A 16,377-nucleotide genomic window follows, 5' to 3' on the forward strand; every position below is an offset into this window, starting at 1 on the left:
TGCACTTAGTTCTGGCACGACATACGTTTCAAAGATCTATTTCTTGCAAACTGTGTGAGTAATTGTAAACCATTCTTCAACAGTTATCTTTGTGCTTACTCGATAGGAAAACATGAGCTACAAATTTTTATGTTTCTAAAATATGAATGGTAATTGAATTGTGAATGGTAATCTACACCCAGCCTTAGCATATATTTCCTTTATAATCATTTTCAATTTGAGGCATGGCACAAATTTTGAAGTACGACTGAAGCCTCTCATATGCATGTTTCGTTTATTTGAAGGTGCCATTTAACAATCTTGAATTAATCCTGCAATGAACTAACATCTGAATGCCTTGCGAATTGCCTGCCACAAAATGTATTTTACTAGGTAAATTGTTTTGTGCTTGTTACACAAGCTGAAGATGATGACGATACTGACTGCCGCATCGTCACTGATGAGGCAGAGGATAGCGCGTGTACAATTTAGGTGCACACACGAGGCCCAATGTCAGTGCTACATTTCCAATTTAAACACGAGCGCGCGCAATATGTATGCTTTACCGCAATACACAGCGTGCACTTCACCGCAAGGCACGACTGCCTTGCGGCACTGTTTAATTTTAAGAAGACGCTTAAGGTGGCAATTTTGAGCGAATATTTATAGTGCTCCCAGCATATCTTCAACTTTATTTCTTTTTTTTCTTTGTATACACCCACAAGAAAAGACATAGCTTAGAAAACCGATTATCGTAATCGGCGACAACATATTTAAGCCACTTGGAAATAACGTCGTGTGAACGCCTGGTAATATTCCATCGCTTCCAACTTGTGCATTTCGTATCTGTCTCACGCAGTTACGCAAGAAGAAGCTTCAATGAAAGTTTTGGCGCAAGCATACACTTCACCGAAGCGACACATCGATCCTTACGCTACACACGCACTTACCAGACATACACGTACGGCATACATCCACAAATAGCATAACACACTCAAAGAAAAGCGGCGCACAAAAAAGACGGAGACAAAGAAGAGAACCACACACAGCGCTGCTTCTTTTTCTCTTCTTTGTCTCCGTCTTTTTTGTGCGCCGCTTTTCTTTGAATATGAATACACACCAACTCGCCCAACTTTCTATTCTGTTAGCATAACACACGGTGTTCATGATCGGGCAAGTCGTTATCACATTGCTTATAGACAGTATTACAGAACGAGACCACGTATCCATGCGCAGAGATAGTTCTCGCGAATGCATAAGGCTCCCGGCCAAGCAATGACCACGGATAAATAACCACCGCACGGTAACGATCCTCACAAGTTAGTGAGGAAACTTAGACCTTTCGTTCCCACCACCTAAACGTCCCCAAACCCCAAAAAAATGTCCAACACGGCGATTCTGTCGCCGTCTATTCCTACACTTTCAGCCAAGTCAAACCGGTTTTAAGCGGCTATTGGGTGAACCGAACGCTTTTGCCTCGAAAAGGTTCGTGCCACCCGGTGGCAGCAAACGCGGCCAGCTAAAAAAGTTTAATGTAAAAAGACTATATTTGGGGCAGTACATATTTAAAATGAACAACTCAACTTTTTTGTGTTTGAACTACTGTTGCGTTTTTAAAGAAAAGAGATGTTTGGATTAGAGTCTACGAAACGAAGGTTGTTTTGTGTGCCCATGACTTTTTCACGTAACAGCGTGAGTTTCGCGCCAAAGTTGCGCAGGCCATGCTTCGCCGGTGGTCAACCGCTCGGCACCGATGAGGATTTGTGGTACCTGCAGCCCACCGGCACGAAACAGGTGAGGTGTCGTTTTTAGAATGGTTTGCGCCATTGTGTTGCGTGAATCTGTGCGCTCTGAGCAAGCACCGGCGTGGACGCCTCGATTGGTTTTCAGAGAACACTTTGCCGATATCGCGAGCACTCTTCTCAACTGGTTACACGCGAAATGCGTTTCTTTCTGCTACCTGTTAGGGTGATCAGTCACAGTTAGTTCACTTGAGTGTCCCGTGAAATACTGTCATTTATTTTTTCACTCTCCCTCACCTCTGTATGGACACTGTTTATTAAGAGTGCCATGAAAAGCTCGCTAATTCACTTGTTGCTCTGGCTAGTTGACTGCTACAAGCGTATATATAAAAAGAAAAATTCCTTGTAGGTCAATATAATGGACACCGTTGGACACATTAAAAAAATGAAATGTATTCTGTCATTTTTATGATTTAGTAGCGCAGCACCAACAGACGAAGAAATTATGACATACACGGGCAAGCACATAGTCTTAAATAAAATCTGTTTGGAGAAAACACATAAATAGAAAGGCGCAGCGACTACTGCGATCTAGCAGACGGTGACTGAATATTACCATATATTCTGTGCGAAGCAAGAAAAGAAAAAAACACATGTTTCAGAAGGCCGAGAAACCCCGCCGCGGTGGTCTAGTGGCTAAGGTACTCGGCTGCTGACCCGCAGATCGCGGGATCGAATCCCGGCTGCGGCGGCTGCATTTCCGATGGAGGCGGAAATGTTGTAGGCCCGTGTACTCAGATTTGAGTGCACGTTAAAGAACCTCAGGTGGTCGAAATTTCCGGAGCTCTCCACTACGGCGTCTCATAATCATATGGTGGTTTTGGGACGTTAAACCCCACATACCAATCAATCAGGAAGGCCGAGAAGAAAACAAATCGTGATTGCACATAACTCGTTACGCTAAAAATTATATGTTTGCGTGACAGAATGATTGGTAGAACACTGATGCACATATATTGCCCTCTTGGTGAATATAAGAAATACTTCCATGATTTCGCATGTTCATTCTGATGCGGGTGCTACAAAACAAAAGTACATCATTGGAGGTGCGGTCGTGTATTGCTAAATGGAAACCGCGATTTGCCTAAAGGCTATCGTTATGTCCTTGGAAGTGCTCATCGAGCCCATAACTAGTTTGAACCTTGTACCACAAACACTCCCCTGTTCTCTTATCTCACATTTTGCTAATAGCTCAGCAAACGCATGTAAGCCCAGCTGCAGCGTGAAAGGTCAATGTCAAAACAGTTGGCTCCTATGTTTATAAAACCATGTGAAATGTTGTGTGTATTGGGAATATTGAACACATGTTTTTAAATGCGAAGCATTTTTTAGCGAACTTCGGCGATAGCCCTCTTACGTTTGGGTGCTCTCGTAGTCACCCCCTTAACTTGACGGGAACCAAACTTAGCATGGGAGGGTAAGGTAATCTGACGAATATGACGCGCTGGTCATGACATGAATAATGTCACGATACTGTCGAGTACGTCGTCAAGCACTTCCCGCTAGACGGTGGCACTTATCCACGGGTGGCTATGTGCCGCTGGTATGCGGGTATGTGCCACAAGTGATTGACATCTAGTATCTACCCAAGAACGATGAGAACACACAAGGGCAATTTAACGCGTGAGCGTTAAGAAATAACTGACATTGGCAGCATCCACCCGACGAATGCAAAGAATATATGTCAGTGCCCCAGCTGGAATTGAACCCAGGCACTCTGCGTTGCAAAGAAGCATTTTACCACAGAGCTACGCCACGTCTCGAAACTACTTTTCAAATAGACGCAAATCTTTGTGAAACATCAATTGTGGCTGCAGTGCTGCCTTCCCAATTTTATAAACATTACATATGTACTCCTTTGATAGAGCCGTCCCGCTGGGTTAACGTCAATTGTGGTTAGTTGCCATGCGCTGAAGTTGATATATGTAGCAGTGTCCAGGGCCAGCATCCTCGCGAGCATCAGCGCTTCATACCAGCTTCTGGTGTTGCCAATACGCACATTCCAGTTTGAATCGTTGTGCAAATGCAAACAACTGGCTATATAAACATCTGCAATTCTTCAACATATGTCTGCGCATACAACATTTTTAATGTAATTAGCCTCATTTCAGGACGTGTCGCACAATAAAAAAATTGCAGCACGGTCACCTTTCGTCCGTATGCTTCGCATCACGTCGATGCCCAGGTACCTGGGATCTGCCGAATTTTTTAGTAGTTCATTGTATGTTAGAGATACAAAACCAAATAATCATAATGGAACCATACCGATTTGCCTAAATGTCTGTCTTTATGCTACATTTTGTTACACTGCTGGTGTGCAACAATTGCCAACTCCAACAAAGTTCTAATCCTAAAACCCAGAAACTGTAGAAGAGGCGGCAATCGCACTAGCAACTACCACGTGCCTGGATGTAGTGTTGTCTTGACGGATTTGCAAGCAGCTGTGCAAAACTACACCCAAACACAGATGAATGAAGTAATGCCAAAAAACGGCACGGCGGACACAAAGAATGACACACTACAGGTGCTTCCATTATTTGACATGTGGTGTGTCCTTGTGTTGCTTTTTTTTTTCTTTACATTATGACTTTAATCTGGCGCCGAACTAGCCCAGGAACAAGTCCTTCTGCAGTACACCAAATGTCGTGTGTCTGGCTAAGCACTCAAGGTATTTTAAGTGCCGAAGCAATCCTATGCCATACACCTGTGTCACATGGGCTCCTGGGGAGCACGAAGGTGGCCCGTGATCGTCACGTTTTGGCAAATTTAAATCGAGCCATGAGTCTCAGTTCAAGTGAGAGCGGTTGAGGAAAATTTCAGAGTGGTGAGTCTCAGTCCGAGTGGGCTTGAAGCACTAACTAATGGAGCTTGTCTGAGTGCGCCCCACATATTTTGCCGACCTATGGTGGTCATGCCTACTGGGCTACACCCTCCAACTCTCCAGACTACTGGACAGCATCTGTGGAGGCAGAGCGCATACCCACCAAATACTTTGCAATAATACCTCACAGACGGTGACACCGTGAGTACGAGCCACCACCACATTCAAAGCTGAAGAAAGAGGACAGTATCATACTGAGGAGAATCTGAGCAACCCACGCTATACTATTGCACAGACTGGACCAATCCTAAAGGAATATGTTTTCCCAATTCTTGGTGTACCTGATACCTAGGCCCACACAATCCAATGCAATATACACATGGACACATTGCCTACTACGAATGGGTGTATTGCCAGTCAAGAAAGCGAAGACTTGGAGGCCAAGCTCGCCTCCTGGACCAACAATGACGTCGAGTTGCCTGGGCTAAGGAGGCAGCAGCGATCTCCTGCAACTCCCCACATAGAATGTTTATTCTTCTTCCAAGTAATCACGAACAAAGTTCGAAATCTCCCAGTAATTTGCTTATATATTGGACTTTGTGGATGTGCTTCGTAGTGCGTGTCTTCTTCTTTTAAGTGGGCAGCTGTGGTTCCAAACTTGCTCAAAAGTGGCAAAATACAGCTCGCAGATCTACTTGAAGGCTTCTCTTGCCACTTCTGTTGCTGTATGAGACAGTGGCACTGGGAAGAATGTACAAAAGTGCATCTTGATGCCACTGATACTAAGATAGAGAAAAGCAAGCAAGCACCATAATTTCGTGGTTTTCGCTATCTGTGCCCAAGGCCTAGCCTAGAAACTAGACATAAATGGCACGCTTTGTACACAGTAGTGGAAGAAGTGGTCAAGCAGTTGATAGATATGTAGGGTCTAACGTCCCAAAACCACCATATGAATATGAAAGACACCTTAGTGGAGGGCTCCGGAAATTTCGACCACCTAGTGTTCTTTAACAAGCACCCGAATTTGAGCACACGGGCCTACAACATTTCCACCTCCATCGGAAATGCAGCAGCCGCAGCCGGGATTCGATCTCGCGACCCGCAGGTCAGCAGCCGAGTACCTTAGCCATTAAACCACTGCGGCACGGCGAAGGTCAAGCAGATGTCTACAGTAAATTGCCCACATGATGGTAGCTGTGCAGTGATCTTGGCTTGCAAAAGGCTACTCTGTGCTTATTTGTCGCTGGCAACAGAGTTGCAACCAGTGCAAATTTCATTGCAACAGAGTTGCAACAGAACTTTCGAAAATGCGATGCTGTGCCTGTCTTTAGGCACAAGACAGGCTCTGGAGGCCTGAGAGAGGTTGGCCGCACGGCTCTCGGCGCACAGAGATAACATGCCAAAGGAAGCAATACAGGGCAATGTTGGGTGGTCCTCCTTTGAAGCAAGAAAGGCCGTGGTAGAAATATCCTACAATAGGAGGTTAAGTAGGATGTCCTACAGATGTACAAGTACATTCACCTATACTCTCACAACACTATGTGGGCAACCCGCACTAATATTCTCACCAAGTGGTTCGGCGTTGAAACTGCCCAGCTCACAACCACCCCACAAGGTGAAGGAGCACTCAACGACACTTTTTACGACAACTCCAGGGGAAGCAGTCCCCTGTCACAGGCTCGTTGTGCAGTACTTAGACCCCGCAGGCCCACACCGAGCATGTTGATGGTCCGTCACCACTGCAGTCTTGCCGAGGAACCATACACCATGTGGTACTCAAATTCACTGGCCTTCAGCCTCTGCCGCCGCTCGAACAGACAAACCTCAGTGCCTTGGCAACTGCGCTGGGTTTCTGCGGAGAGTGTGCACCCCCTAAGCAGAAAGCAGTGGAACTAAGTGCCAGCTGCTACACTGGTGGCGCTCTTGAAATCAGTCGGATGCCACCGAAAATAAAGCGAAATATTTTTTCTTTCTGAACTGGGCTATACATATGCCTGTTGATTGCCAGTTTCAAAAGGCAAGGCTTTCATCATCATCAGTTGGGCAAGTTGGTTAGAAATAATCTTGAATGTCATTATAGCACAACAAAAGGAAGAAAAACAAACAATATGATGCTGGCTCATTAACCTATATATTGTTGAAAATTTGGGAAAAGTGTACTTGTGCCAAATATAAAAAAATGTGACATGTGCAAAGCACAATGATACATCAAGGCAGCATAGTCACTAACCAAATTGGCAGAGAGCTGTATTGTTTTAGTGTAACAAACAAGTGGTACAAAAAGGGGGTCATAAAGCTTACAAGATTCAATTTTTAACAGTCGGCAAATTAAGAGCCTGTTCTTTGTGCCTCTTGTTTATATTCCTCTTTTCTTAGCGCATCAACCAACTTGGCCTAACGCATGTTTAACTGAATTCCTTGTCACAAAGAGAAACTGACGGCTCACTAGTACATCTCTTGTCCCAGATTGTTATATTGTAGGCCTCAGCAATTTTTCTCGGCCGTTAACATGTTTAAAAATGACAGTGGTTTTGTTAAAAATCAGATAACAACTGCGCAACCCCTCGAAGTGAAAGCTTTCTCAATTGAACATTCATAATGAAATATCAATTGGAAGTTAGCGCCGTGTTCCTTCTGTCACTGCCCAGTGTTTTGCGGTTCATGGTGGAGTCGATTGGGGGCACCACATTTTCTGGCAGGCCTGCCTGACTCTCTCCTGCATTCACCTGGATGGTCTGCCTACCGGTTGAACCACAAAATGTGCGCTTTAATGTTAGTGGCTCACATCGCATCACTGCATGAGTATCGTGAGATTAAATATCATTCTTTTGTACATAAGTGGCATTGAAATGTTTAAAGGGATACTGAAAAAAATTTTCGCTGCCAAGATTTTCAGCCGAATTGAGGATTGGGCCCTGAAATCGATAGAGACAAGGCAGACAGGAACTATTGCAAAGTAATGAAATTAATGCGTTTTTCACAAATTGCCATGTCTAATGGCCACGCTGTGAACTAGAGATGGTGACCTCACACACACCGGAACGGGCAAGTCAACAATGCCAGCCGTTGCCTCGTCTCGACTGGCTCAACTCCCACTTTGGTACCCAGAACCTGTATGAACAGCGACAGCAGTGAAAATGCTTCCGGCTGGGGCAAAGCACTAGTGCTTTCCTGGAAGGGAAAGAGTGGGATGAGAAGAGAGAGGTGGAGGAAAAGAAGAGGATAACACGTGAATTCTGCATGATCCTCGATGAGTGTGACTTCACGGCTCGCGAGCAGCAAGCAGCAGCCGTGTGCTAACAATTCATCAAAAATACAACCAACTGTTCAAAAATACGTGAAATTAACTCCATTCATTGGAACAATGGTATCTCCATTGGAACAATGGTATCTCCATTGTTCCAATGGAGATACCATTGTACGTGACCACTGCATTCTTGCCACTACCTTTTCCGTGGAGCGTAAAAAGCAGAGAGAATTCCACTTCACAGACTGGGATAAGTTCAGGAAGATAAGGATGGAAAGGGAACAAGATGGCCACAGACAAGGCTTGGAGCAGTGAGTCAAACAGATTAAAGATGACATCAAATCCGTCTCCTCCACCATTACCACAGATCTTCCGGTTGAAAGAATGGATAGCCGGCTTGCTCATCTTCTTGAGGCAAAGCAAGCACTACTGAACCGTTGGAAGAGTCAGCGCCTGAACCGAAGACTGAGGAAGAAGATAGCTGAGGTAAACAGATCAGTCGAGGAACATTGTCGCGCACTATCGAGGCAGCAATGGGACGATATCTGCAACTCCGTCGATGGTCAGATGCGCAATGGCAAGACATGGAATATGTTAAAGCATCTCCTCAACGAAAACACCACCAAAACAAATCAAAAGCATGTTATCGCTCGAATTTTGCATAAAGAGATAGGGCGCACTACAGAACAGCAAGTTGTCCAGCAGCTCGTGCATAAGTACCTCCCAATCAAAAGAGGATTGGCACCACCAAGTAGACAGTACCAGGGCACGCCAAATCCAGGTCTTGAGGGCGACTTTAACATCGAGGAGAACAGAAGAGCCTTGCATGATCTCAACGGCAGGTCGGCCCCTGGCCCGGACGGTATATCAAACAAGGCCCTGCGTAACCTTGATGACGATTCAATTGAGACCCTGAGGGATATGATCAATTCAGCATGGAAAGAAGGCAGGGTGCCAGAGCAGTGGAAGCTGGCCAGCACGATCCTTATTCCTAAGCCAGGAAAGCCCCCTAACTTGGACAACATGAGGCCAATATCCTTGACATCATGTATCGGCAAGGTCGCAGAACATGCCATACTGCACAGGATAAACAAGTACTTGGAAGATAACAACATATATACACACAATATTTATTTATTTATTTATTTATTTAAATACTCTCAATGCCATTTGCGGCGTTACAGAGAGGAGTGGTTACAAGTTAGAGATGGCAGTCTTGAATGATGCATGATCAGGGTTGCTGGCGATGGAGGCAGGAAGGTGGTTCCATTCGGATGAAGTCTTCGGCACGTAGGAGTGGAAGTATATGTTGGTATGGCAGAGTGGCACATGGACTTTGAAGTTATGGTCGATGCGAGATGAAACGTAAGAAGGTGACGAGAACAATGTGCCCTTTATTTCAGGATTCATAAAAAAAATTTTGTGAAAGAGACAGAGTCGGGCCTGTTTCCTCCTGTTAGAAAGGGTAGGAAGGTCTAGGGAATTTTTAATTGATGAGATGCTAGCGGTACGGGAGTAATTAGCGACAATGAAGCGAGCTGAGCGATTTTGGATGGCTTCCAGTGCATTAACAAGTGAACAAGAATGAGGATCCCAGATTGATGAGGCGTATTCGAGTTTAGATCTGACTAGTGTTTTATAAAGAAGAAGTTTTAATGAAACAGGTGCTAATGAAAAGTTACGGCGCAAGAAGCCGAGAGTGCGGTTAGCATTGTTAATCACATAACTGACATGATTATTCCATGTTAAATTGTTATCTATGTGAACACCAAGATATTTGTAAGTATTGACAGACGACAACAGAAAATTAGAAATTGAATAAACAGGGCTAGTGCAGTCAGTACTTCCTCGAGAGATCCTCATTATTTTGCACTTGCCAATATTTAGTTTCATTGACCAGAGTGAGCACCAAGATGTAATGTTGTCAAGATCAGATTGAAGTAGTGATGAATCATGAGAGTTAGTTATTATGCGGTAGATGACACAATCGTCGGCAAATAGCCTGATTGTTGATGTAATGCTGGATGGAAGGTCATTAATATAAATTAGAAAGAGTAAGGGTCCAAGGACAGAACCTTGCGGCACACCAGAGATTACTGAACAATTGCGTGAGTCATGATCGTTAGCTGTTACATGTTGGGTTCTGTTAGATAAGAAGCATTCGATCCATCGTAATGTGTTTGAGTCAATATTTAGCATGCTTAGTTTTAGTAGGAGTAAACGGTGAGAAACGGTGTCAAAAGCTTTTTGAAAATCAAGGAAAATGCAATCGATAATGGAGCCAGTGTCAGAAGCTGAAAATAAGTCGTTGGTGAAGAGAAGTAGTTGGGTTTCACATGAGTAGTGTTTCCTAAAACCATGCTGACTGTTGTGAAAGAAGTTATTTTCTTCGAGAAATATAATTAAGTTAGAATAGATTATGTGTTCGAGAAGCTTACATGGAATACTAGTCAAAGTGATGGGCCTGTAGTTAGAAGGATTAGATGAGTCACCTGGTTTAGGCACAGGAACCACCTTCCCCGCCTTCCAGTCACTGGGCAATGAGGCATTTTGTAATGACTGTGAAAAGAGCTGTGAAAAAATGACTGAACAATAAGTGGCAGTTTGTTTGAGAAATTGGGGAGCGATTCCATCTATGCCAGGTGCCGAGGCTTTCATTTTTAATATGAGGTGAAATAGCCCCAATTGATCAATGATGATTGGTTCCATTCGGGGATATCCAGGATCGGCTTGAATTGGTAAATGATTGGAGTTGTCAACGGAAAATGATTTTTTAAATACGTCTTGCAAAGCCTCGCAGCACCTGTCACTTGCAATCGCCAAACCAAGTTCGTCACAAAGATCAATGTTCTTATTTTTTGGACCATTTACTAGACACCAAAACTTACGAGGGTTAGACTGTAGAAGAGAGGGAAGGGTATCGCTGAAGAAACTATGTTTAGCAACTGCATAAGCTTTTTTGTATTCTAATGTTGCGTTGTGATAAGCCGCCCATCTCTCCGTGGTGTCAGATGATGAAGCGCTGCGGTAAAGTCGTTTTTTTTTATTACGTAAGCGAAGAAGTGCTGATGTGAACCACGGAGAGCGGAACGCCGTTCGAACAGTTCGTAAAGGAACATAACAATCTATAAGTGAATTAAACTTATTTTTGAACGATACCCAGTTCTCCTCTACAGTGTTATCAGCGGCACATGCAATGTATTTTTCAGTGAAAACTTCCAACTCAGTACATATAGATGCATAATCAGCTTTCGCATAATCTTTTATAACTTTAGTTGCGTGCATAGGACGCTGTGGTTGCATTGCGCAGGTGAAGTGTACAATGCGATGATCACTAAGCCCGGGTAGGTAGTGAATCGATGAAATGACCGAAGGATTAGTTGTGAAAACCAAATCAAGTATATTTGAAGAAAATGCTGTGATGCGCGTGGGTTCATGGATTACTTGGGTTAAATTAAAATCATTGCATATGTTTAAAAAGCAATTACCTTCCGCTGAAAGACAGCTAGCCGTTCCATCCCCACTGCCCCAAGTAACTTCTGGGAAATTAAAATCGCCCATGACAAATATATGAGAATTTGGGTACCTGACAGAAACTGCGTGCAAACAGTCATGGAAGTTTTCGCAAAAGTCTGAGGGGCAGCGAGGCGGTCGGTAGCAAACGCACAAAATCACGTCCTGATACGCAAATCGAACGCACGCGCATACAATTTCTAGTGGCGAACTTATGGGAACAATATGAGAGGAAAATCTATCTGATATCGCGATAAGAACACCGCCCCCTGTTCTTGTTATACGATCTGATCTGTAAAAATTGTAGGTGTTATTGCAGTGTAAAACCTCAGTGTTGCGAATTTTACTTGACAACCAAGTTTCTGTTAACACTACTATGTCCGCAGAACAGTCATCAATTATAGAAGATAACTCGTCACGTTTACTTAGCACACTTCTAATATTTGTAAACAAGACTGAAACTGGTTCAAGTGTTGCGGCACGTTTAGTAGGTTGGGATTGCTAGGAAGAGGGAAGAACACTGCTAGGAATATTGGTACTTGAAGGGGAAAGTGAAGAAGTAAATTCACGGGTAAGTTCACAAACGCTGTCGGTTTGACTGCAGTAAACGAAGCATTTTTTGTTAATGAATAACTTGTTGTAACGCACTGCAAACTGTTGACCAGTCGACTTTCCGTACTCGTACAATTTTTTACGCGTGTTCCTAGTTTCTTTGCAAAAATCTTCACTTAAGCTGACACCGATACCTTTTAATTTGGCCTTATTTGCCATAATGCTTTCCTTAACCTTAAAATTAGAAAGCTTTACAATTACAGGACGGCACTTCTTATTTGCGTATGAACCAAGCCTATGCGCACGTGAAATGGCATCGGTCGGCAGTTGGAGACCTAGAGTGGACATAATCTCGCGAACCTTATCTTCGGACTGCGACCATGTTTCGGCTGCAGCATCAGGTATTCCGAAGAATAGAAGGTTTTCTCGCCGTGACCTATCCTCGAAATCATCTAGGCGTGAACGTAATTCAGCGTTCGCCCCACGAACAGTATCACTTATAGTTTGCTGCAGGTTACTTGGAGGCATTTTGTCGAAGGAATTTACACGAGCTTCTACAGCAACCAATCTTGAGTTAATATCTGACACAGTTTGCTCCAAAATCGCCTGACTGGACTTCAATTCATCAAGAACTGTTTTTAATTCTTTATGGCGTGCGTCAACGTGCGCATTAATTGCCTTCACGACTTCAGCCAGCTCATCAGGAAGACTAGAAGAATTATTGGGACCTGGATTGGATTCGACGTCACCACTCAAAAGCAATAGTTTCACAACATGAACACATTCGCAAATACATAAAAAAAGTACACTTGGGCATGGTACAAGCAGCAGACACAGGTTGTTTGACTTTTTAGAGTGGCATGAGTGAAATTTACCAACCTGGAGTAGAAGAAAAAACGGGTTCTTAGTCGACTGCATAGCTGCTGCTCGACCATGCCCACTGAAGTCGCGCGGGGGATGACGGCTGCTTATAAACTTGTGGCTGGGTGATGACGATGCTGATGAGCATTCGGAGATTATCGGAGTGACAACAGGCAGGCTTGTTGTGCTATCAAACACGGGGCACTGCCAAGCATGATTCCAAGCCGAAGAAGAAGACTGCAGAAGCGTTGGCGGTCCGCCCTGAACAACATGCACCCGTGACGCAAGGCACCACGAAGAGAACCTCGCCGTGTCGCTCCAGTTGGAAGCGCCCTTCGAAGGTAGGTGAAAGCCGTCCGTTAGAGCTTCTTTGCAGGGGGCGGAAGCCAGCATCGTCAGCAACTGTAGGTTAGATTGTAGACTGTAGGTTAAACTGTAGACTGTAGACTGTAGGTTAGACTGTAGGTTAAATATGGTTAGATTCAGGGCAGGGCTATCCACACAAGATGCATTGAAGCTTATGAAACACCAGGTCATTGACAATGAAACCAGAGACGTGATAGCCATTCTGTGCCTAGATCTAAAAAAACGTTTGACAACATCCAGCACTCATTCATACTCGAAGCAATTTCCAGGCTTGGTCTAGGGAAAGCCTTCTATGACCACGTATGGTCCTTTCTTAAAGATCAGAAAGCCGTGATGAAGATTGCAGATATCGAGACCGCAGAAATCGAACTAGAAGCAAGGGGCACGCCACAAGGGGCAGTGATTTCACCAATGCTGTTCAACATTGCCATGATTGGACTGTCAAAGAAATTATCGAGCATTGAAGGATTGAAGCACAGCATCTACGCAGATGACATTACCATCTGGTGCACAGGTGGAAGCGAGGGGCAGATTGAGAGCGCTCTGCAAGAGGCGATTGACACCGTAGAAGACTACCTTCGCCCTTCCGGGCTCAAGTGCTCCTCGAGTAAGTCAGAACTTTTGCTTTATCGGACTGCACGCCGGGGACCAAAGCCCAGGGGATGGAAGCCGTTAAACCAGATAGACATCCATCTCCGTACAAATCAAGGGGATGCCATCCAGAGGGTCGACTCCATCAAAGTCCTGGGAATGCTGATAGAGTCTACCGGCGCCAACAGCAAATCTATAGCCAAGTTAACTCGGAAAACAGACAGTGCGGTGCACCTCATACGCAGAGTGGCCAACAAAAGAAATGGGATCAAGGAAGACAACCTCATCAGGTTGATGCATGCGTTTGTTCTAAGTCACTTCACTTACGAGGCAGCAATGCACAACTGGTCAAGAGCAGAGTCCGAGACACTGAATGTGCTCCTCAGGAAAGTTATCAAGAAGGTCCTGGGCCTACCCATACATACCAGCAGTGAGCGTCTGCTTGAGCTTGGCATACACAACACGCTCGAAGAAATAGCAGAAGCCCAAGAGAGAGCACAGTTTGCAAGGTTATCTACTACAAGGTCGGGGAGAATGATCCTGCAGGAGCTGGGCCAAAACCCAATAGCAATCAGACGCGATTACAATGATATCCCTGACAACATCAGGGAGACTATCACGGTATCTCCTATACCGAGAAACATGCACCCAGAACACAACGTCGGAAGAAGAGTAGCGAGGGCCAGGACTATACTTCGTCAAGTCTCAAACGAGGAACGAGGGGTCGTATTTGTTGACGCGGCTTCCTACGCCAATGGGAAAGCGTTTGTGGCAGTGGTAGTCGATGGGGCTGGCCATGTCGTCAACTCAGCGACGGTCAGGACGAAAGACCCAATCATTGCGGAACAAGTGGCCATCGCCTTAGCACTCAAAATGGATAACATTGAAGTGGTCTACAGTGATTCCATGGCAGCACTACGGGCGTTCGCCAAGGGGACGGTCTGTGAACAAACGCTGAAAATACTGCAAGGCAAGAACATAACACATCATCTTCTGAGTTGGATCCCAACTCACCTTGGACAAATCAACGATTCCCCTCCCAATCTCAACGAAGCAGCACACGAGGCGGCGCGAGAACTCTCCAACCGTGCCTCCCCGGGGATGCGTTCTACCGGTGAAGGGGATAACCGGGAAATTCTTACAACATATAACGAGCTCACTAAACATTTCTACCTGTCTAGAAGGATTTTCCCTCCACCTCACAAAAATCTAACCCGGCCCCAAGCACTTACATTAAGGCTTTTGCAAACGCGCATGTACCCTACTTTGAAAATGTTACACATCATGTACCCTGACCTATACCCAAGTAATCTTTGTCCACATTGTGGGAAAATAGCTTCATTAGAACTAATCAAGGTGGACGATTGGGCGAGTTGGTGATTCATGATCGACGTATGTAACTGCGCGGTAGTAAACACGGACGACAAGAAGATACAAGGACAAGCGCAGTCCTTGTATCTTCTTGTCGTCCGTGTTTACTACCGCGCAGTTACATACGTCGTTCATTAGAACACATGCTCTGGCAGTGCACCAAATTCGCTCATTTATCGCACATCACCTCTGCCAGATGGGAGGCGGCAATCCGCAGCTCATCCTTGGCAGATCAGCTCTGGGCTGTCCACCAAGCCCGCGAGGCGGCTGAGGAGCTTGGCATCTCAGTCCCCACGTGGGAGCTGCCCGCAACACAGTGATCTGTGTTTTGGAGGACCAAATAAAAGTTTATCCAATCCAATACCATTGTACCATTGGAACAATGGTACCATTGTTCCATTGGAACAATGGTATCTCCATTGGAACAATGAATTAACTCCATTCATGTTCAATGGTATCTTTCAAGTCGAATTTCGAAGCTTTGTCAGTTTTTTCAATTTTCGTTCAGTATTCCTTTCTATATGCATAAGGTATTACATGCATCTGCGTTTGTGGATTTTAAGACCATTATAAATCTACTAGCCTGAGGCACATTGATATTGTCACAGGGTCGTGACGTGTCCGAAGACAGGAGACTTTGTGTTGGAATTTAACTGTTTATTTGGGCGAATCTGTGCCCGGTAAAGGGAAAATCCGATTACAGTAGCAGTCTTCCACTGATAGCGGCGAACGGAGCGTCGGCCGTTGATCAACTACTCACAAGCGGCGAAGTGCGTCGGCATTTATATTCTTGCCATCGAATGTTCTAGCGTTATCGTTGGCGGTGGCGTAGGTTCCACAATAATCTGTACAGTTTGCAGAGTGGGCGTGATCTTATCGAAATGATCTACTAAAGTCCGGAAGCTTCTCGAAAACTGCAGGCGCGGTTTGCGCTGAGAATTGTGTAGTGTTTTGGGGCGATAACAAAACCTGAGAAATAAAACGTCGCATCGCCCCCCTTTGAAAAAGGCATCGTCCCGATGCTTTAACTAAGATGAAGGTAAAACAATAATGCAAGAAAGTACAATGAATAAATTACGATACAGTAATAATGCAAAAAAACACTGTTTCAGTTTGTTAACGCGCATGAAACTGCTTGAGGCGCGCGACATGGACGACTTCAGGTCGCGATCGGCGTCGTTGAGAGTTCGTGATGCCGTCGGGAACATCCTCGTAATCAAGTGGGCCAAGACGTCGAACCACCCTGTACGGTCCGAAGTACCGTCGCAGAAGCT

General features: G+C 44.9%; 1 protein-coding gene across 4 annotated transcripts in view; it reads left to right on the forward strand.

Annotated features, from left to right (window-relative positions):
* Window positions 1–1,487: 1,487 nt before the first annotated feature.
* LOC119178056 (uncharacterized) overlaps window positions 1,488–16,377 on the forward strand; it is a 697,593-nt gene continuing 682,703 nt past the window's right edge. For 2 of the 4 annotated variants that reach the window (XM_075887516.1, XM_075887508.1), the window contains exon 1: window positions 1,489–1,773. In XM_075887516.1, the coding sequence (XP_075743631.1) occupies window positions 1,733–1,773 (41 nt within the window). In that variant the 5' untranslated portion in view covers window positions 1,489–1,732. Of the gene's footprint in view, window positions 1,774–16,377 lie in introns of all 4 variants that reach the window. The other 2 variants (XM_075887501.1, XM_075887495.1) reach the window with 2 other exon arrangements.

This window comes from Rhipicephalus microplus, chromosome 1, assembly GCF_043290135.1.
Source record: "Rhipicephalus microplus isolate Deutch F79 chromosome 1, USDA_Rmic, whole genome shotgun sequence".
Lineage (NCBI taxonomy): Eukaryota > Metazoa > Arthropoda > Arachnida > Ixodida > Ixodidae > Rhipicephalus > Rhipicephalus microplus.